This window comes from Garra rufa, chromosome 9, assembly GCF_049309525.1.
Source record: "Garra rufa chromosome 9, GarRuf1.0, whole genome shotgun sequence".
NCBI lineage: Eukaryota > Metazoa > Chordata > Actinopteri > Cypriniformes > Cyprinidae > Garra > Garra rufa.
This window is the reverse complement of record NC_133369.1, coordinates 48,661,865-48,685,981: the sequence shown is the minus strand read 5'-3', so window position 1 is coordinate 48,685,981 and position 24,117 is coordinate 48,661,865. Positions and strand designations below refer to the sequence as shown.

The window sequence follows — 24,117 nt, the reverse complement described above, 5'->3', positions numbered from 1 at the left end:
TTAATGCCTTAGAAATTACACATAATCTGAATTATTTCGTCTTCAAAATCCTAAAACTTTTTTTATAGTGAAGTTTAAGTAAAAAGAATCACTAATCTGATACTTTTGGACCCAACTGTATAGGCTATAGAATTTCAGAATGACCGTGCATATGCCTGGCGGTTCTTATCGCTATTGCATTTCTAATAGCACGCAATATGCGAAGAGCGCAACACGGCCAGCGTAACGTGAAGCGTTAGTCCCCATCCACACTGACGCGGGACTCCAGCCCGGTTGTTGCGGCATCAGCGGTAGGAGGAGATACAGAGGGGATACAGGGACTCCTGCAGGCTGATTTCAGCAGCTCAGCACTCGCAGGTGGAGACGCGCACCGATCCGGAGCTTCGTCTGAGAGCCGAGCGCGCGCACTCACTCACTCACTCGCCCAAATTAATAAATCAAATAATTAATACAGCGAGCTCGTGTTCAAACCAACTACAATGAGAGCAAATCTGTCGCAGTCAGTCCAATCCTCATATGACTCCCAGCAATTTAAAATTTGATGAGCAGTTTTTTGGAGAGCTCCTTGGATTGATCCCAGTGTTTTCCAGTCATGAAGAACAGGAGGGAATATGTGGAATACTGGAGCGCGATTATAGTGTCTCTCTTCTGGATTCACAGCTCTGTCGGGATGCCCCATGTCATACGGATAGGTAAGAGAGTGCGTAATGGACACTGACTCTTTAACTGAACAAACGAATGTTTTTTGTGAGTGTTGAAAGTGCCTGTGCCGTTCGTTTGGGTCCAACTGCTGTTAGTTTACATTTTGCATTCAATAACTCTGTGGAAAACGAGAATAAATGTCTTGCACGGAGCTGTTTAAGCGCTGGAAATTTAGTTGCGCGTCCATCAGCATGCCGTGCGTTTTAGGAACAGATGGTGCTGCATTGATTCTGTGATCTCACAAATATTTTGAGCCTTTTAACTCTAAAACTGATGAACATTAAATTAGTGACATATAGAGAGAACGCTGGAATTGCGGTTTTTTTTTTTTTTTTTTGTAAAAAAAAAAAAACGCCTGAAACATAAGTTCACAGTCTTAACAGGTGATCTAGGAAACGTTGCGCCGAAGTTTGCCTGGAATCCTCACCTTTACGCACTGTGTAGCCAGACTGAACGTTCTCGGTATTACAGTCAAAAATAGTGTTCTCATGCAATCTGACAAAGAAAGATTTTTCTCAGTCTGAGAAGCTGAAATATGTGTGCCGCGTGGAGACAGGAACCCAATAAAGATCAATACAGTTTTGTCTGAAGGCAGATCACTTTTGACAGATGGTTCCATGCCATGCAGAAAAATGGCTCTAAATGTCATTATGAGACATTAACATGTCCAAGCACAGCCTTCAAGTTCACCAACAAAAAAGAGACTGTGTTGCATTTATGCTGTTAAAATAGAACATCATTTAAACATTGCACTTAGCTTCTCCATTTATACTTACAGCTTGACTTTTGTTTGTTGTGGTTGCATTTTATTTAATTCCATTTACTCTGTCTTTTATTTTTCTCTCTCTCCAAACTACATTATGTTTTCTGAAAGATTTACTTTGATGTCAACCAGCATTTTTTATTCCTTTTAATAATACACCATTATTAGGGCACATTTTGAGGAGTTCTTTCGTACTGTATGTTCTGGTTCTCCCCCACTACGTATGTGATTGATGACTGTGGCTGTGACTTCAGTGACATTGTGCTTGAGATTTGTGATTTTTGACAGTTCAGATCTATGTTTTTTTGTTGCGGCAGTGTAAACGGAAATGTTTTCTCAACAGCTGCTTTAATATTTCCACTGCAAGAATCTGACAGATGCCATGTTTGAATTGACACAAAATCTGCTTTTAAAAATAATGTGATTATATCTCTCAAACAGACTCCACTTAGTTAAAATACTGTGTCCTTTTTGATCAGTGTGCGGTGATTACTTCCCCGTAAATATGATTTTCGAAATGCATGACTTTGTGGGAGTGCATATATAAGTATCGCCTGTGCTTTTTTTGTTGCTCAAAATTTGTGCAGCAAGATAACTAAAGTCCGTACGCATGATGGTGTGTCTACAGGCGTTCGAGTCCACCCTCGTACCACCAGAGGGCTTACTTTTCACCCGCGGGCCTGCGTGAGGTTTTGTTTGCCACATCGTAAGCATCATAGCATGGAAATTCATTAGAGAGGCTTGTGTCCAAAGAGAGCAGGCAGGTTGCAGGGGGGATGCTGTATGTGTGTCCGCTCGCTGTGTGCTAGCTTAAGTGTTACACCATCAACACGGCTTGTGTAATGGTGGGCATCCACAGTAGACATGCCTCCATTGATTTCACTGTTTTTACAACGCTCTTCTCAGAGGCCAGATGGTCGATCAAACTCACTCCGCAAGACTGTAAATGTCGAGGGGAAGAGCGTTTCTGCTATGCCTGTGTGTTATTAGCTGTTTTGCCCTCCTGCTATGAAACTAAAATGGGAAATGCTTTGAAAAGGACAATGCGGTAGCTCGTTACAGTATTATGACGTTTGTTTGTGGCAGAGCCGTAGGATTTTGCAAAATCAAAGTATTTAGATCTGAGTTGTTTGGAACCGATTTAGCGCTCGGCACAGCTTGTTTGGCATGGCAGAAACTGTGATCCGGTTGATATAGTACTGAGTAGCTGAGCAATGTATAATGCATCACCAGTGCAGGGGAAGAATTGAAAACCGGACGATACACGACTGTGGGTGTTTAGAAGTCTGAAATGACCTCAGTAGGGTCACGTGTTTTTGTGCTTCTCCAAAATGCGGGTCACATGACAGTCGTCCAATCGCTGCAGATCCAAAAACACCCTTTGAGGTCAAGCTTGACTTTTGAGTCTAGTTTGGATTCGTCGCTGTCACTCAAACCTTTCAATATCGTTCAGGGCAGCTGCAGCCTATCAGAATCCACTCCAGTTTTGGCACGAACGGCTCTGGACCGCATCCAAATGTCACTGCAGAGTAGTGCATATGTCTTGGAAAATGATGACAAACTCTCAAGAGGTTTGTTTTTTTGTAATCCTAATTTTAAGGAATTTATCTTACGTAGTATGACCTTTAGAAAAAGACAATTGAATGAGATTTTTCGAACACCTTGATGTATATTTACACGCTAGTCTTCATAAATTCAGTATCTTTTGGGCCTTTTTTTTTCAAAGATAAGCTTGTGCATTTAAGCTGCCTCGGTTGCTGTTCAAGAGTACGATTAATGGAATAAATGTAATGCCTTTAAATGAGAGAATCAGCGCCAGAGAAAGATTTATTGAAAAATCAATCGCTTTATCTACCTAAGAGTTACAGTGCTTCATTATGAACAGTTAATCAATCTCACACAGTTTTATGTCACTTTTGTTTTCCTTCTAAAGAGATATTTTCACATATTCTTATATAAAATTTCAAAATTTCAGTAACAGGAGTTACAATGTGATGCGAAAACATGCATTGTTATCTTTAAGAGCTTAAATTTATCTAATGACAAAAATGACTAATGTAGTCAGAATGATTCAGTTATTTTGTATATTAAATGAATAATTCTGACTTTCTAACATCAGACTTTTTAAACATATTACATAAAAACTTACTTTTTTTTTGTCCATGGCACACTTGAATTTGTAAAAAACTAAAAGCCTTTTTTCAAATGGCTGCTTCATACTCTAGAGACTCTTCATTTAAAAACACAACTGAGCTGCAAATCCACGTCACGGGTAGCAGCAGAAAAAGCCTTCTTCACGGTATAGTGTATTTGACATATATAATGATGCTTCACGTAACAGTATCTCAGCACTTTGGATCTTTTACAGCAATTAAAATGCTCTTCACATTAAAAGCACATGATAGTTTCTGAGGCGTGTGTCCCCTAAACGCATTTCAAGTGGGCGACTGCATTTCCGCTTTACAAAAGAGCACAGGAAGCAGAGATAAATTTCTAAGGAGGCTGACAACAAGAATTGTGCCATTGGTATAAGATGGCCATCAGTTGCAGAGTGAAAATGAATTTTTAATTTTTGTGCAAATTTAATCTATAAACTGTCGTGGGCGAGCTTAAACAGATTTCTTCTGGCAGAGACTAGAGGTCGATGCGTCTGTGTTGTGTGTATTTGTGTGAAGTGCAGGACATTCCACAGAAGGATGGAAGGGCTTGAGCCTAGTGCACATGTTCTTTGATGTCCGCCGTTGTCTACTGTAGCGGAGATGCGGGGAGACAGCAGTGTCTCACACAAACAAGACACACACACACACACACACACACACACACACACACACACATACATACTAAAATGCATGTGATTTGTACACATGCACACAGCTGTGTGATTTTAGTGAAGCTGTTGTACACGCACTTTCATTTACGGAGTCAGCACACTTATGGCCTGCCGATTAGCTTCAGTGCCGTTAATGAGAGCGAGCAGATGTCGGTTTTGTTCGCATGAAACCCTGAATCAAATGCTCCGTACTCTCTTCTCTCAAATCAGTGTCACTATGTAATTCTGAAGCTGAGATCTACTTAAAGACTCACACAGACTCACACACACTTGGAGGTTTTTGCATAAATTCATTGTGTACACCAAAATTTGAATGGAAAGTGAACCAAATGGTGCATACTGACACACATCATGTGGCATGATTTGATTACATGTTAATGCAGCGGAAAATCTCCATTACGCGAGTTTGAAGCTTAATCTGAAAATCGATACATTATGTGGAGCATAATTACGAGAATTTGAGAGTTCGTTGAGGGTATGACTTTGACACTCCCGAAGAATTGATAGCATTTTGATTTGAAAAGCAGACATGGGTTGGCCCTTAGGCTCTTATAAGCATTTATGCCTGTCTTATCAGAGCTTTACTTTTATTAGAAAAATCAAAATAGACCCATTTTACTTTCCTAATGCAAATTCCTGTCTTTATTACTCTTTAAGCGTCTTTGTGATTATTACATTCTCTAAAATGACTGCCACCTAGTTTTCACAGGCTCTTGGTTAAAGCAGAAATAGGCATATTGTTTTATATGAATGTATTAGGTAATGCAGTCTTTTTAAAATCTTGGCAATAGGGTAAACTGAAGTGTGTACTATTTGCACTAGTACCAGCACGGACAATTGAAATTGCATTCAACATGATTTATATTTTCAGATTTCAGAACAGATTTCCCTCATCTGCAAATGGTTGGGCAAATATGTAGTCTCACACCAAACTCACACTATTTTTTGAGTAAATGTTTCTTGTCAGCTTACAAATGACTTATTGTTGCCTCAGCTTATTAAACTTGTGAAATTAAAATACACCCTATTTATTTTCTAAATGCATGTTATTGATCTTATTGAGAATGATTCATCTCAATCTTCCAGTGAAACAACCAACTTCTCCTGGGTGACATATCAATCTTTTAACTCCTTTTTATACAGTCAACTGCAAGTTTGCATTCAGATCTGCCTCTATCCAATCAATAAGCAGTGGATTGAACGAAGCCCCACCCTACATTTTTTTTTCTTTTCTATAATGGATTTAACTCCATCATACTATGGAAGAAAATATTCGTTGTTATTTCCATTACATTGCAACTTTAAACTGTGGTAGTAGGAAAAAGCATCAATTGTAAAAACAGTAGTTTCATTTGGCAATATCGCATAAGCCAGAGTGCTATTGTTCAGGCCACATGTAATAACAGCCATGCTGATAATCAAAACAGCATGACGGTGAGTGTGATACTTTTTACACAACAGTTCAATAAAGAAGTAGACTGATTCACTTACTGTGCATTTTAGAAAAAAACTATTATTGGTATGTCACCAAGGAAGGCACATGTACTAAAAAGTGGTCTGGAACAGTTTCTATTCTTTCTTGAAGTGTTTTGTTATCACTCCGCTCTAGCTTTTCCATTTTCCTCACTAGACAACACAACACCCCCCCCCCCCCAAAAAAAAACACCAAAAAAAAAACACACACATCTCACTCTAGGCAGATTCCGACAAGCAGAGTGATACAAACTGTGACGCGTCCAAGTGCTGGTCTACTCTTGGAACATTGTTCAGCCAATCAAATGCAGGCTTTAATTTACACATGCAAACTTGCCTTGTTCTTTCTGTAGTTGCCTAACAAGACAGTGAGCAGAAAATAGATATAACATTACAATGACGACACAACATTGAACTAATACACTGACACATGAGGTCTTCCCTTTCACCAGGAGCCCTCTACTGTTCTAAGAACAGATGGTGTTTTCATATCACACTACAAAGTGTGTGCTCCATAGCACTAGGTCTTTCGGGAACATATGTTCTTTATAATAAATAATAAGCTGACTAATCTTACACTGATGCAAGCATATATCTCCTTGGAGAGGAAAGGGTGGGCTAGAATCAAATAATACGCCAGTAGTCTATGATCTCATCAACAGAAATGGTGGGCCGTTGTCCCTGGATGTGTGTGACCTTCCGAATATGACAGCTCTCGGAAAAATACATAGCTTGTCAGTGTAGTTGTTTTCTCCGTCTCGCTCTTTCAATCTCACTCTTTCTCTCCGTTACTCTTTTTTTGTTGTGGGAGGTGCTACACCAGCAGACAGAATCAAATTTCATGTCCACCCATTTGTCTTTATTATGAGCCCCTGTCTAACGCATCCGATTCCCACTCACTCCCGTCAGCCGGCCCCTGCTGGGAAAGTCAAACAGAATTAAACTGTCCAAATGGGAAACCCCGGCCATGTTTTCCTGTATGATCGCAGGTCACAGCGGCACGCAGAATAAACAAAGGCAGAGACGCAACGAGATGCCGTTGCACCGTTTCTCAGTCATGCGAGCGACCAGACAAGTGCTCAGAACGCACCGCGCTCACGTGCCAACTAAATATCTGCTGTGACCCGGCCTTTGAGAAGCAGTGAAAGGAGAAAGCAAGAGCCAGACGAAGCTTGGGAGACTCTTATTTAGTTTGTTAATTAGCTCGAACCTTTTGATCCCAATTTAAAAACCTGCCACGTTGCAGCACTCGCCTCTTTTGTGCATTGCCCGGAGCAAAATAAAACGGAGCCCATTTCCCCCCTTTGCTTTTCAAATAGTGTGGCATTCAAGTCCTCCCCCTTCACATACTCCCTCCTGTTTGATGCGAGCTGCCTTATCCGTCTGCCGACATGCCCGGTGCCTGCAGAAATGTACGTTAGAGTATGGATCACCCATTTCAGCAATAATACAGCGGCAGTCCGTTTCCTTCGGCTTCACTGAGCATTGATGACATTAAGGTATATTGATTTAGATGTACATTCTGTGAAGTGGTAGGGTAGCCATTAGGTTGGAATGAAATTTCACAAGAGATATTCCCTTATTACCTCAATTGGTTCTAATAGGTAATGAGTTCAAACTGAAAGCAAATGGAGACTTTTGTGAAAATTTAAAGCAAATGAAGACTTACATTTCTGAAGGTTAAGTGTGCAATTTCCTTGATGTGTGAAAAATTTGATGCACTAAAAAAAAAAGCCAATTGGTCTAACTTAATAAAATAGTGACACTTTTTCCCGCCAGTTCGAGCAAATATAGATTTTTGCTTACATTTCTGAAAGATTAAGTGTGCCATTGATAGATGTGTGAACTATTTGATACTTTAAAAATAGTTAATTGGAATAAAGTTTGGAATAAGAATTCACAAAACAAAAACAAAAAGATTCCTTTATTATCTCAGTTGGTTCTACTTGGCCATGAGATTAAATTGAGATTCTTTTTTTTTTCTTTCCATGTATGAAATACTTGATGTACTGAAAAATAATAGTAAATAGTTGTGGCTTAATACAATTCATGCAGTCCCAACACAAGGGTTAAGTTAACTTCCACTTTACAAACTTATGTGGATTAAACATACAGTAATGAAATTATGTAAGAGAATGTTCTAATATTGTATTGGTTAAGATAAAGCTTAAGTAAAGCCATTTGTAGGATGATTCCCCTAAAAACCCTAGAAACTTTTTTTTTTTTTTTTTGTCCCAATGGGGCTTAAGTTTAGGTCATAGCTATCTGTTTGTGCAACTAACGTCAGACAGGGTAAGTTTTCTTTAAGTCTGTTTGAAAACTATTCTATCATTATTTTATGAAACAGAAAGTACACACTTCACATCTTTATCTTAGATGGTGCTGAAAAACATCACTAGATCTTAAGATCACAAACAGTACTCAGATGTGCCAATGCATCAAATTCTGCAATTAAGATGTTTTAATATAAATGTTTTTCTAAGAGCAAACCATTTTTTTTTTTTACCAAGACCAAATTATCTGAGCTGCACTATTCACAATTTGTAGTTCTTTGTCTTGCTTTATGTCAACTTTTGAGTCATGTTTATCAGTTCTGGAGAAGCATTTGAAAGAAACTTGAAGTATGAATAAGCATCATCCAAAGAATAAAATGTTTTTGTGGGTTGTGCTCTAGCCTTCAAAGTCTCCAAATGTTTCCAAATGGTTGAAAATGCAAGACTGGTTCTAGGAACTTTTTTTGTTGTTTCCATTATGATGTTGAAAAGTAATACACAAACAAAAATTTGGGGGGGAATACTAATAGCCACTCATGCAATTTATGAGCAATGCCACCAAATACCCGGTGGCCGTTCTGAAGTACCTGGAACTTAATTTGGTTTGTTAGTTATTCTAATAGGCTCCTGTTACAGCGCTAACCCATGATCAATAGACAAGACATGAGTTATTGTGATAATCCGTCCATCGGCACTCAAAGAGGTCTGTGGAGGTCAACCAGAGCTTTGATGAATGAGAGCTGCCTTTGCATTTCTATTGAGCAACAGCTCTTTTCTCCCACGTCTCCTTTGTCCTTTTGAGAATCTACAAGTACTGTGGAATGTTTTCCGGTTATGAAGGCATGCAATTAACAGAGAATATAACTATTGTGTGTTTCAGAATTTTCTGCGATAAAAGGACTTTGCATCAGATTTGTTGCAACAATTATTGTGAGAAATCTACATAAGAAGTTAGGCTAAAACTTTCATAAATAAAGTGCAGTTAGACAATACTAGGTTTGCTTGAACAACGTTAATAAAATGGCCATGTTAAAAGCTACCGAGGAAAGAGTAACAAGGCTTTTTATGGATCCATCCAGTTTTTCTCTGTGCATTTGTAGCAAGATAGATTTGAGTAGAAGAGTGTTGACCTCAGATATAGTAGTTGTGAAGGTCAAGAGATCCACAAGTCCCAGAACTTCTGAAATGGATGCTCCAAACAGCACTTTCGAAGTGAAAAGGTGAAGTGTTATGTAAGTTATATGATGTTGCTGAAAAAGGAGAGACTTAAACAATTCAAAGTTGTGTAGTGGTCATTGATAAATAAATGCAACAGTGTTGGACATTTTTGGGTGCTCAATCAGAAGAGTCTCACTTTCTGTTGTTGTTCAAGTTTTTATTTTCTTCCCTGTAGGAAATAAATAATAAACTGCAGATTAAAAAGATTACCACCACTGTATAGATTCAATAAAAAAACAATCCCCTGCATGGAAATGGACTGTGTTGAACAATACGTTTGAATACAGAATGATGGTGGAACAGAATAATTAGCTGAATTAATTACACTCTGTTCATTGATCGACATCAAATGTGAACTTGAGATCATGAAATGTGCATGAATAGACACAGTTGGTTATCAATAGGTATTATTCAGATTTAAAAAGCAAGATATTTCTTCTTCTCTAGTTTTGTGGCAAAAATAATTTTGCAATGATACAATTTTTAATGTGGCATACATTGTTGTGGATGCACTCATTTATTTATCATGCCAAATGGTTTTCTCAGCACTTTCAAATTGAGTAGGTAACATGTAAGACTGCTGATGCACCTCATGAAAACTGCATACTTAAATTTTTTATTGCTCTGTGAGATAACATATTTTAATCTTGGCATGTCTATACAATGTGCACTGGCTTGTAAGCCACTAAAACAAAGTCATTACTGAACCGTAAACCAACAGCTAGTACGGGAAATGTCAGGGGTAGTGTAGAGTCATTCAGGCAGGAGATGAGAGCAGCAAGGTGAACTCTGATCTGGGGAGCTAAAAGATTACCAATAAACACAAGAAAACAAGGGCTTTTGCAGGCGCCCTTGACAATAATGCGACGTCTGGACTTTGAAAGGTACTGCATAAAGATCGGACCACTATAAAGCTCAGAAACAGCAATGTTTTGAAATGCCTAAATTGATGTGGTTTTAAATGTCACGGACAGTCAAATGATTCAGAAGGCAGGGTTTCGACTGAAAGCCACACACAAGCGTCTCAATAATGTAAGCAAACACAGCTCCATATTGTTGTAAATATGACGTTTATCACATTCTGATTTGTTTTTGTTGTAGCTTATGTGCCTTGGGTTTTAAAAATGGGGCTAGTGTATGTGTCTGCATTTGCATGCTTGTCTGTATTCGTAAAAGTCATTATCCACACATGAACACGTTAAAGTTTCAGTGATAAATCATCGGTTGTGTTTGACATTAGTTCACTCCAGGTTGTGGGTCTTAAAAAGGATGAATGAAACCCTGTGATTGAACAACATGAAACGAAGCAGTGATTGAAAAGAAAGAGGCACGTCTAGGCCAGGGGACAATCAGTGGGTCTTTGTGCCGTTTTCCCAGCCGGTAATGACATCTGGAACGCCTCGTGCATAGAAATAGGCATTAGCGCTCGGGCAGAATCCGGTGTGGCTGCAACTCTACAAAGATGACAGAATCCACACAGCGAACGTCTGCAGGATGGGGCCTATTAGAGACCGAGATCTGTTTGAGCTGCTGACAGACTTTAAAAGAAAGACTTGAGAAGATATTACCTCCAATTATGGGGCTTCCTGACCAGTGCGATCGAGTGGAACTGGGAAGGCTGAGCCCTTTCATACTCTCGACACGTCAACTTCTTTTTCAGAGGCCTTACAATGATATAGAGTGGCTTTCTTTCCTCATTCCTTCATCCCTCCATCTCCACATCCTCATTCTTAGCCCTCTCATCTCCTTTCCTTAAAGATCAGTGATGCAGGGCTGAGCGTTTCAAAGTCCTGAGAAAAACACCCCCCGTTCTTTGAAACGGAAAGTGTTTTTGTGGGCGACTCAACTGCGAAGTAGACCTCATCCTGTCAAATTGCAAATTTAATCCTATCCAGCATGTGCAATTGGTTGTAATCCCCACCGGGACACAATGGTCTGTTCACTTCCCATCCAACCCCTGCCTCATCTGGCTGGATTATAATGTCTCTATTTGAGTAATGATTGCCAATTACACATCTTTATATAATGGCCCTAATGCCATTTGGGTCTGCACTATCCTTTGCAGGGTTTAACAGAACAGACTCAAGTGCATTTTTAAGGATTTTATCAGCAGATAGAAATGAAAATGATTATCACCCTCTCAACCAACCAATCAATTAATTATTAATACAACCAAACTTCCAACCAGTCAATCTATCCCAGTTTCTCTGGTCTGGGTCTGAGACATCAGAGCTTCAGTCAATCAAACAATCAGTCAGTCAGCCAGTTAATAAACAAATCAACCAGTCACTTAAAAGCCTAACCAACCAATGAGCAAGTCAATTAATCAATGAGTTAGCTAACCAACTCAACAGCTACCCAAACTACTGAACCAATCAGTCAGTCAATCCCAGTATCTCTGTTCTGTGACATCAGTGCTTCAATAAATCATTCAAATAGTCAATCAATCAATCAATCAATCAATCAATCAATCAATCAATCAATCAATCAATCAATCAAATGCCCAACCATCTAACAAGCCAGTCAATCAATCTGTTAATCAATCAATCAATCAATTTGCCACACAGCATATTCACCCCTTGTACCGCATGTCGCATATTGAGAAAATGTCCCACATTTTAAATAGTCTGTTGGTTTTTAATTGTCATTTTAAGAAAACATACATACGTACCTTTTTAGGAAAGCTTTTTATTTATTATTTTTGTGTCATAATTTCCATTCAAAGGATGTGCAGACCTCCTTAAGTGATCAGGCACCACATAAATTACATAGCATAACAGTAGTCAATGTATCTGTCTCAAACGTTTCCTGCATTGTCCCATAAAATCACATCTACTGTGCCCCAACAGATCTATTGACAGGTGGTCACCCTAATGATATTATATATAAAAAAAATCTAATGTTTTAGAAGAGAACACAACATCACATTGTTTGAACCAATGAGCGTTAGACTGTGTCTTCAGCTAGACGTTTTCCACTGAGCTTTTGTTCAACGCCGCTGGGGGAGAGCACTGCGTTTCGACTGCATGGCTGAGAGATTTTTGACACACTTGGGCATGACATGAGAGCAAGACGGACCAGCCTCGGACACATTTCCAAACTGCATGCATCTTGCGGTGATCACCTTTAATCAATTACGGCAGCCATATCACCCTATAGCCGAAGACTGGTCGCCCACTGAAGCTAAGCAGGATTGAGCCTGGTCAGTACTTGTATGGGAGACCTCCTGGGAAAACAAGGTTGCTGCTGGAAGAGGTGCTAGTGAGGCCAGCAGGGGGTGCTCACCCTGTGGTCTGTGTGGGTCCTAGCACCCCAGTATAGTGACGGGGACACTATAGTGCCAAAAAGCACCGTCCTTTGGATGAGACGTTAAACCGAGGTCCTGACTCTCTGTGGTCATTAAAAATCCCAGGATGTCTTTCGAAAAGAGTAGAGGTGTGACCTTGGCATCCTGGCCAAATTTGCCCATTGGCCTCTGACCATCATGGCCTCCAAATCATCCCCATATTCCGATTGGCTTCATCACTCTGTCTCCTCTCCGCCAGTAAGCTGGTGTGTGGTGGGCGTTCTGGCGCACTACGGCTGCCGTCGCATCATCCAGGTGGATGCTGCACACTGGTGGTGGATGAGGAGATAACCCCTGACACTGTAAAGCGCTTTGAGTGTCTAGAAAAGTGCTATATAAATGTAACAAATTATTATTATTACTTGCTTCAATCAATCATTTAAATAGTTAATCAAATGCCCAACCAACCAATGACCCAGTCAATCAATCAATGAGCTAGCTAACCAATTCACCAACCCCCCAAACTACTGTAGCCAATCCTAGTATATCTAGTCTGTGAAATCAGTGCTTCAATAAACCATTCAATTAGTCAGTCAATCAGTGAAACATCCAACCATTTAACAAGCCAGTCAATCAATGAGTTAGCTTAACCAACTCCTCACCACAAAACTACTGTATCAACTAGTCAGTCAATCCTAACATCTTTGGTCTGTGACATCAGTTCTTGACTCTGTCATGCCGAAAGTACCTTTTCTGTGATTTTCCAGTAATCTGAGTGGCTTGATTTGTCTCAGCTAGAGGGAATAAACGCTGATTGCCTACCCCAGGTCTTGATGGCAAGTCAGAGTGCTCTCCCCTCAGAAGGAACGCGCTCCTCTGGGGACTGATTGGCTTCTTGGCCCTCACAGTGCTGGCTGACATGTTAGCTGTGTAGCGCTGGTACACCTGACAAAGTCCTCATGATTGGAAGACTTTCTCTGCCCTGCAGAGCCTGAAGTATATCAATTCTCTTGTGTGAATTTGCCCCAGTTCACAAATGTTGCGTCCATGTTAGATTATCAAAGGGTGATAGATGTTTCACCCAGCGGACTCCTGACAATATTTGGAAAGATGAAGAGATGAGTTGGTAACCGAATAACAGGATAGAAATGATATGTCCTGTGTTCTATGCACAAGTTTTTGCTTTGGTTGTTTTGGGGTACAACTTTTATTGCACTGCATATTTTTTTTGTATTTCAGTATATCTGAGAAAGACCCACGGATAGCGATTAGCAAAACTTGTAATGCCGAAATCTCAAGAGGGGGTGTGTCTACAGTCTTGCGTGCAGTGATGAGAGCTGAGATCGAGACATAATTTTCATTGATTTTCAAGCTCTTAATTTTCATTGATGACTGCAGTGTTATTAGGGGTTAAGAGAGTCTTAATTATGAATTCAGGTGGTCTTAAATGTGAGGACTGAAAGACAAGAATTGCGATGAAACTTCAAAAGGCTGTCCATTGAATAAATATGAGCGCTGCAAGTTTCAAAGTCATTTGCAGCGCTGCTTTGTGTACCATTCTGAAAGCACCTCCTGCTGGAAGAGAAACGCGTAGAGTTGTAAATGTGAACTGATGGATCCACAAGATAACGTGTTATGCAAATGTAAACAATTAAACAATTTAAACAAAGTCAGTAAAATATATGTATAAGTTATTTAAGTAATATAATACTTGATTGATAATAATTGTTTAAATTAATATAATTGATTTTTTCTTTGAAACTTTAATATTAATTTATGCAATTGCAATTGCATCCCTAAGAGTCAGTTGAGGTGCTTAGATTGCAGTTGTGTTTTGTTATTATACTTTAGTTATTTTAGTGTTCTTGGTAACACTTTAGTTTAGGCACTGATTTTCACTATTAACTAGCTACTTATTATCATGCCTGTTATTAACATATTGGCTGTTTATTAGTACTTAGAAAGCACATATTCTACATGACCATATTCTTCATCCCTAATCCTACCCAATACATAAACTTAACAACTACCTTACTAACTATTAATAAGCAGCAAATTAGGAGTTTATTGGGGCATATATAAGTATTACAAACAATTTGTGTTGCATTCTAAGTCCTCCGATATCTTTATGTAAAGAGTAAATCATAAAGTTTTAATCGATGAAAATGAGCTCACTCCCGCACATATCACATTCAAAAAGATACTCCCGAACTTATTTAGTATGACACAGTCGGTCAGAAGATGCACAAGAGGCAATGGCATTTTACAACCATAGCCGATGTAACGCTTTTTCTTGCGGCAATTTTTTTATTTGTGCACAGACTGCACACAGGATGAGATGGCGATCACGTCTATTCCTTTTAGAAATCAATCATTTTGCCTCAGAATACTTGGGATATTATTTTTTTTTTTTTTAAATAAATTGTGACTGTAGTTGTATCTGCCTGTTATATCCTGTGTTTTATATTGACAAATGGTTAGGTTGAGGGGCAGGGTTCAATTACATGTTCATAAATGTGTAAATCGTGTAATGTATTTATTTATTTATTTATTTATTTTGACTGTTTACATTAAAACACACACATCCACCCACCCACCCACACACACACACACACACACACACACATGTTGGGTTTACATGTTTTATGGGGACATTCCATAGGCGTAATGGTTTTTATACTGTACAAACTGTACTTTCTATCGCCCTACACCTACCCTACACCTAAACCTAGCCCTCACAGGAGATTGTGCACACTTTTACTTCCTCAAAAAAAAACTCATTGTGCATGATTTATAAGCCTGTTTCCTCATGGGGACCTGAGAAATGTCCCCACAAGGTCAAAATCTACTGGTATTCCTATCCTTGTGGGGACATTTGGTCCCCACAACGTGATGAATACCAGGTACACACACACACACACACACACACACACACACAAACATTTATTTAATAATGGCACAATTATTACCCAATATGTAATTTAATCATGACGATAAAATTCCCAATGACTTTCACGACAGCATATTTACGCCAAAATGTTTATATTTAAAGCAATGGAGGACCCTGCACAACGAAAAATGACGCTAAAGGGGTACCCTGTGGATCAAAAAGTGATGCCAAAGGGTGCTGACCAAGTATCAATATATGATGAGTTGGGAGTGAGAATGTGTTGGTGTGACCTAAAAAAAAAAAAAAAAACATTCTGTATTTTCATTGCAATTCCATTATTTAACAGTAGTAGGCTGCATTGTGCAGTTCTAATGTCAAAGTCTTGCATCGATTTCAAAAGTGAGACTTTTTGTGTACAACTCACCTGCTGTAGTGGTTGCTTATTGCTCTGTATTTGTGGTATATTTTGCAGGCAAGGTGGTGAAATGTGTTTAAATTGTTGTGGTTGTGTATGAACAAATCTGGATTTCAAATGCATTTTACATCTCACATGCTGAATGTATGAATGCATGTAAAATAATGTCTGAGAAGCGCTACAATACAGTACAATCCTAGTAATGTATGGCAGATTGCAGTGGTCTGCAGCTACAACTTTGCACTCAGGTATTACATCAGTGTGAATTATATAAAGTAATAATTTTGATCATTCCATTGAGTAATCACTGCTATTCTTTGTGAATTTTCCCACAAAGTGCTTCATTTAGAGTGAGCACACTGAGCATCACTTTTTATGCAACATCACACTGGATTTGAATGAATGCGTATTGTACTTTGGGTCAGTTAAATTCTCAGTGTTCTGTTCTGACATCAGCCAGATTTACGCTAATGTCAGGGCAGAGCATTGTGAGAATGTATGGCTAGAACAGATAAGTGCTAGTTGCTCTCTGGCTGTCAGGTTTTGAGCAATGACTGACATGGAAACTAGCTTTTCTCAACTATCACATGGTCCGTCCACAAAATGGAGGCGCTGTAATGACTTTTTTAGCAAGGCAATTTTAATAGAATATCTCTAATAGCATTCACAATAATTTCATTTGGAGACATGATTGAAAGTAAGAGAATGTGGAAATGAAAGGAAGAAAAAGCCATTTTCTCTTTTGTTAATCTATATGAAGGACTCAATGTTCTTTTCTTCAGTGTATTATTCTCGTGGGAGAGTGTATTCACGGAAGTTTCATTTCATTGTGATATCTACTTTTGCCTTGAATCTCAGACTATCCATCAGAACGTTTAAGACATTAACCAGACAAATAGAGGAACAAGCTCAATGTGGAAAAAATGGAAATGCATTTCCTCTGTAGGGCGATAACTGCTAGAGAATACTAAATACAGAACAGTACTCTGAATGTCGTTAACATATCTTGAGGACAAACTCTCAATATTGACTTTAATAATAGCCAGCAGGTGCTGGATGTACAGCTTGCATAGAAGCCAGTTACAGTTTGCTGTTCAAGGTGAACTTAGAATAACCTTTCCATTCCAGCCCATCATAAACTATCATCTAACCAGAGCTTGTCATGGAGGTCCATGTTACTTCACCATATCAATATACAGAAATATCCATCTCTGTGTGCTTTGGTTGTAACTAAATGGGATGGTTGTAGCATTTACTTAAAAATTGAAACCTAAATGTGAAAAATGATAGAGATGTAATGTGTAATTGTGTTTCCCTTTTAGGGAAAAATTTTGAAAGTCACATTTTTGTGTATTTATGCAGTATGTATTTAATTTGCAAAATTATAGATGTCCTCATATTCTCTCTCATTTATAATGGTCATGCTCTGGTTAAAATTAACATGTTGTATATTGTCACCCTGTGCAGTAATTGTTTTATTAGGTGTCCTTTGTCCATTTAGCTTTTAAATGGAAGCATAAGCTTTTGGTTTTGTAGGATAATCTCTACATCTTGTAAAAATGCATAATTTTTTAAGGTTACTGTCTTCCCCTTGATGTGTGCAATTGCATTTCACCGGCTGCCAACTATTATCTAATCTTTTTCTAAATGAAGTGGTGACTGTAGCCGCAGGCAAGTTCGTGTTCAGTTGAAAATGGAGTCCTACTTTTTTTTTCATCGTCCCCAAACTCTCTACGTCTATTTCGTAGCCCTTCGGGTAGAAGCTAGAATTGTGTCTAGCTGGATCTGTGCCCTAATGTTTTTGTCAGCGGCATCTCTTCACACGTTCTCTCTTTTCCATCCAAGATGAGCTCTCTCTTCCTGCAGCCTGTCTTGGGTTCTTCCTCTACAATTATCTAGTTGGTGCATTGTTCATGCATTTGCATGCAAGTCGTTTTTTCTAGTTTTCCTGTCTTGCCCTGTGAAAATTTCCTTCCTATTGTCCCCTCAGAGAAGATTACAATGTGACAATACTGAATTTGTATAATTAAACGTGCGAGTGCGGAGGACTACGTGTCTGTGTTGATGATAGACCTGTGTCGCTGCAAGAGAGTAGAGGGCGAGGAAAATAAATCCCGATTGCTCTCTAAACTGCATTTACATAAGAAGTGGAAGTCAGTTGCAGAAGAATAGTTTGCAGTAGCATTACATGTTTGCTCAGTGAAGACAGGGTGAGGACCTTTGAAAATGGATGGAGATTCGTGAACAGCATAATAATTGGAGGGACATCATAAGTAACAGCTGAATGCCATTTGTCTGTGGTGAACGTGAAATTTGATTTTTTCAAAGATTTCTTTGCATTCTCACCAAAAAAGTCCACTCTAAATGTCAATAAATCCCAAAGTAAAGACAAACCAGATTAGACCTTTGCATTCTGTTGTTTTGGACAGCATGGACCTCCATGGCAGGACACAGCATCCCTGACTGATGCCGTTCCATGAAAATACAAAATAAAGTATTTTATTATTATTTTTTTTTTCCTTCATGCACTGGTCAATTTTGAGATTTTGGCCTATTAAGCATCTATAACTTTTTTTTTAGACTAGTGTAACGAAAACATCCAAAATGCATATTTAAGTGTATTATCCTTTATCTAGTAGAATATGTAGATTTTAAATGCAATGCATCATTTAAATAATTAGCATTTTCTGATTTATGAAGTAATACAAAAATAGATAAATGGCTGTAAAAACCTTTATATCTAAAATGTCTTGTAAATGTATGCAAATTAGTGCATATTTAGTTAGATAATGCCTGATTTGCATATATGAAAACAATTTCAGAAAATCTGTTATTTTTATTTAAAAAAAATAAAAATAAAGGTTTATGTACCATGACTAATAATATACAGAAAGTATGGTGAAATCTACGAAATTTGACCTTAGTCACATGTTTATTGTCTTAAATGGATTCTGACTAAACTGAGCCTTAACTATATTATTTGGCAAACATGTCAAATCAGTTATATCAGTTATATCCATATTACAGTGATGGTAAAAATGGATTTTAACCTGGATTTTAATCCATTTTAAATTCAATGTTATATGCAACCCCTTGTGATTTATTGCTTTTTAAAAGCAGGCTTACTGCCTCAATTAAGTAAATTAGTATGTAATCCATAGATAATTTAGGATTGTATCTGAAAACCTTGCTATGAGCATTTCTGAAGCTCAGACAGTAGAACATGGCACTAGAAACAACAAAGTCATGGGTTTGATTCCCAGGAACTGCAAGAACTTACAGAAATGTACAATTATATACTTTAAATGTCATGTAGGTTGCTTTGGATAAAAGCGTCTGTCAAATGCATGAATAAAAATACATGGCAACAAAGCTATATACTGTATATTTTATACTTGTACACACTCCAGATGACCTTCCCTCAAGGGGCGTTGCTTAGGAGACAATTCTAGAGCCACTGTCAGTTTTACTGGATTTGCCATTTTACAGTATATATTTGAATTGTGAAAAGGAAAGTAAGCCTGAATATGTAAATATAACCCTGAATATGTGGTTAAAACTCAGCATACATGAAACAAATAAATAAATAAATAAATAAACTGCTGTCTGTTTTCAGATGCAAGTGCTCTCTAGGTTGCAAATATGGAACATACCACTCGGTTGATTTGCTATGATGTGTGATTGAGTAGTTGTTTCGTGCCAGTATTTCAAGCAGGAATCTCACTTTGTATTTCAATAGAAGATCGCAGGTGTTACATCTGATTTAGAGCTTTGATTTAAATTTTCTAAACATGCTTCAGTGTAATTGCACACAGGCCTCTTTGGAGGTTTTGCCATTTGAATTGCATTATTGTTTTGTGCATAAAATAGTCCTTTTATTCTTACAATGGCTCTGTAATGATGTACGAGCAGCATTTGTTTTTGTTATTTGGTCTTTGTACCACTTACTTCAATTGTTTTCTTATGTTTTATACATAAGATAATAATAAGCACAGTAAAGCTGCTTTTAGTTTGTATCATTTCATTGTAAATTTACTACAATTATTATTGAATAATACTAATAATAATACTACTACTAATAATAAAATATTTTGTGCACTTTGCTACAGTGCATGCAAATTGTTTGTCTTCTGCATTTATATTCAGAGGCAGAATGCAACTCATGCGGGCAGATTTTTAAATTGAGAATTTAAGAGTAAGCTTGTATATTTTGCTCCGCATTGTCATTTTGACATGAGCAACTCACAGCTGTGTATGAGTAAGTGTCCCTGAAATGTCATCTTGATAGCTGTTATCTGAAATAATGTGACATATCTGTTATCTGACATAATTTAAACACCCGGAGGTCAGAGAATCATTTTTTATTTTATTTTATTTATCATAGGTTATAGCTTTAGAACAGTACTCTTTATAATGCATTTTTTTTATCATTAAAATGCTGATCATGTCTGGAAGCTTGTCATATGTGCTTTATTCATTCTAGTGTGAGCGTGAGAAGATATTTTTACATCAAAAAAGTTACTGTCATTTTCACTGTGCTGTGTGATCATCTGTTTATTTTGAGAATGAATTAAATTTGGATCCACTTTATTTTTTATTTTTTATTTTTTTTTTACATTTTAACCTCCTTTGTAGAAGATAAAAAGTTTGCATTGCCAACCTGACAGTTTGAGACTGTCTTTGGGTGTAATAATAGCATTAATACACATAATGTTTTAGTGCTATATTATTTTTACCAGCATAAAGTGTACTCTCGGTAGTCTCAGGTGTGTTTTTTTTTTTTGTGCTATAAGCCTAATTAGACAATACAGTTTGTTTCCTAAGAAAGCGGGTGTCTAAGAAAGTGTTCATAGAATTGGCTGTTCTCATTACAATAATGAATGATCCACGTGGGCTGTCTAAATAAACGGCCAAACTTATGACTCGCACACGCTCGCGAGGGTTCGCATGAGCAGTCGTGACATTAGCTATCAAAGCAATGACGGAATATGGTATTTAAAACATTATTGATCATGTTCTCATTCGTTTTCTTTTCACTCTTCATGGCTGGAGCACGAGCCCCAGGATGTGGAGTTGGCCGACCGTGCTGTAGCAGTATTGAAAACGAATTATTAGATTTAATGGTATGTAGGGGGAGAAAAGCAATGAATAAATAAGAGGTTATACAGTGGTGGAATTCAAATCAGTTGCAGATTCAATTTTAGGACAGAATGGAAATGTGGCGGCCAGAGAAGAGAAGCCAAGAGAGAAGGCTGTGATTTTCCCCACACCGCCAGCGTCACAGCGTGCTAATTCATGTTTCATGCTCCGCAAAAGCAGGCCAAACGACCGTTTTTTTTTTTTATGTCCAACCCTCGGCTGCCAGGGATTTCTTCCATTTTTTCCGAAGCCTATCTACTTTAAGGGGTATTACAAAGTCCATATCTTCTTTAAAAATATTACCAGGGTATCCAGGCAGGAGCTGGATAGTCTTTTGGTGTGTTGTTCGAGTGGCTTGAGGCCTCTTTTTACAGGCGGAGCATCTCTGTGGAGTCTTCAAAGCGCCACGGTAACAAGACTGCAAATGTCTGTGGGTAAAAAGGGTAAAAAGGCCCGCGTAAATGCTCTCCTAATGACTCTCAGCAGGGTTACCCGCGTATCTTTCATAAAGAAAGAGAATAAAGCCCAGAACCATTATGCCGAGTCCATGCGAAATCTGGGAGCGGTGTTGGGATTCAACAAAGAGAATACCCATTCTGCCAAATGGGGTGTAATGGGATACATTAGCGTGTTATATGCCTTGCGGTGTACCTGGCAGTCAGATGTTGTTGTGCTCTTTTTGTTGTAGAGATTGTCTCTCCAGATGGTAATTAATGTAATTTTGAATGCCCGAGTGCAAACATGGGGGACAAGCGTATGCTGCTGAGCATGGATAGCTGTCTTGCTTTAAGGATCAATGAAATTGCTGTTAAACTTTATTCGTTTCCCTTAGTGTGTTGCCCTCAAACTAGCAATAATGTTTGGATCATTTATGAAATCTGATTTTTAAAATGTCTACCTAATAAATAACATTTCATATGCCATTTTTGGACCTACAGTGTTTTTCACATTTGCTTTTGTTATGAGGAAACCATCAATTTACCTGTGCTGAGAGGTCATACAATGGTTTCTGTACAAAAGCTGTACGTCTGATTTTGAAGGATACTTGGGACGCAAGTTTAGTGCCCTTCATTCGCTGTATCTTGAAGGGGTGTATCCTTTGCATCCTCCATCACCCACAATCTTTTGCATACATTTCTATTCATGAAAAAGAACTGACAGAAAATGAGTCAACACTAAACTCATTATAAAATACCTGTTTTAGGAGATGGATGCATTGTTTTCTTTTGTTGTATTGTCAGTTAATCTCACAATGCTAAACTGTCCGTAATGTAAACAAATGGAGACAACAGACGTTTGTCAATTACTGTGTATTAGTGCATTAAAAGAAAGTACATTTTAATAGTATTAAATTATTAAAACATACATGACATTGTCATTCAAACTTACTAGACTCTCTAGACTGTTAAGTGCACTAAGTTTTGTATTTTACCTGGTTTGTTTGCGGCCATATGCGTTTATGACATCTGACATTTTTTTCTAGTGTTAAAATTATGTATCTTGTTCCAGCTTAATGTGCCATTTGCAGGTCTCTGTGGCACAAAATATTGCTATATTTGTTTGTGCATTCTGACCAGGAGTACGTTTCACATATATCAATGTAATTCCTTGCTTAATCACCATAGTATGATGTATCACTGGAGAATTTAACTAACTAGTCACAACTGTTTACCAAAAACATGGTCGCATTTCCATCATTTGAACCAAATTGGTTCACAAATATAGAGCTATTACATTAATAACATGCAGGTGCTGAAGTAAGAACTAATTTATGTGAGATCAAAATTAATGTCAGATAATTATAGTTAATTTACACGGACAACAGAAAGCCGTTTAAATCAAGTTATGTGGTATGTAATTGGTGTACACTTTACTCCCGTATACATGTGCTTCGTTCAGTCAGCAGCTTTCTTGACAGCTTAATTTCTTTGTGATGCTGCTGTAATGAACATGGCATCTGTGGACTACTTCACTATATTTGTTACCTGTCATTTTTGCTTTATAAGATGTCTGATACATTGCAGGTTCCCTCTTATGTCGTACTCTTCCATTATACATGCATATATGATTATATGATGATTCTCATCACACTAAAGTAGGCTATATAGATTGGAATCGATCTATATCTATATATTTAAATGGAATGGAATATACAGAATGCACTGTTTGCTTGTTTGTTGGTCTATTTTAGTCTATATGTCATACTAACAAGAAAATATGCCTCTTACCACATGTCGAGAGCTGTAGTTCCACCCAAGGTTGTGATACTGTTTGTTATTGTTCTTTGGAACTATGATTTCAGGAAACAACAAATTGTTAAACTGTGTTGAGACCACAGTTGGCTAACAATGCTTTTGGGAAAGCATCCAACCAATGGCATAAGTTTGGGGCGTGGCCATGTATTTGTCTGACTAACAGCAGAGGCTGATTGAAAATAGTTTTTTTTGCAACTTGATTAGAAATTGCACATTTAAGCATAATATTTAAAACGCGTTCAACAGTATAACACTTATACTGCTTTCAAGTTAAGATGTGTAGTGTTGAGGTAGAGAGCTCAGTGTAAGCTATAGCTGCTAAATGGACAGAGAGCAGGACAAGTCTTTAACCGCTCTAACTGATCCGACCACAGGCTCACGGGAATAAGGCTTCTCTTTGGCTGCACAAGGTGTCATATAAGCAGAAACTGACTTGACCACTACCAGGCAATGGCACCTTTGAGACTCGTACAGAACAAATAGATCATTGTTCCCCTGGCAAGCAGAAGATGGCATTTGCTAATCAGAAAGTCATCTGTCTGTGGGATGAGCATCAATTAAGGCACTTACGCAGCTAATGATCAGGGAAAAAAAACCTAATGGGTCTATTTAAGGGTGGGATCTCACCTCTATCTGTCCAACTCAGCGTGTGCGCGCTTATGGAGAATGCTAATTTCATTTTGGTGTAGAAAAGTCCTCATAGTCGACCAAGGTCGTCGCCACCTGTTACCTTAATCAACCTCACGCTGCAGTATTAGCTTGTGATTTTCTGTCAAACAATTAAGCCTTAATAAATCCAGCAGATAGTTAGTTCAGAGTGGGAGCACTGGGGCTGCATGTGTTAGAGACAACATGAAACACCATTCTGAATGC

General features: G+C 38.1%; 1 protein-coding gene across 1 annotated transcript in view; it reads left to right on the top strand.

The window, feature by feature from the left end:
• Positions 1-574: 574 nt before the first annotated feature.
• Positions 575-24,117, top strand: part of LOC141343285 (glutamate receptor ionotropic, kainate 3-like) — a 161,723-nt gene continuing 138,180 nt past the window's right edge. Inside the window, exon 1 of the mRNA XM_073847879.1 lies at positions 575-692. Within this exon, the coding sequence (XP_073703980.1) occupies positions 593-692 (100 nt within the window). The 5' untranslated portion in view covers positions 575-592. The remainder of the gene's footprint in view (positions 693-24,117) is intronic.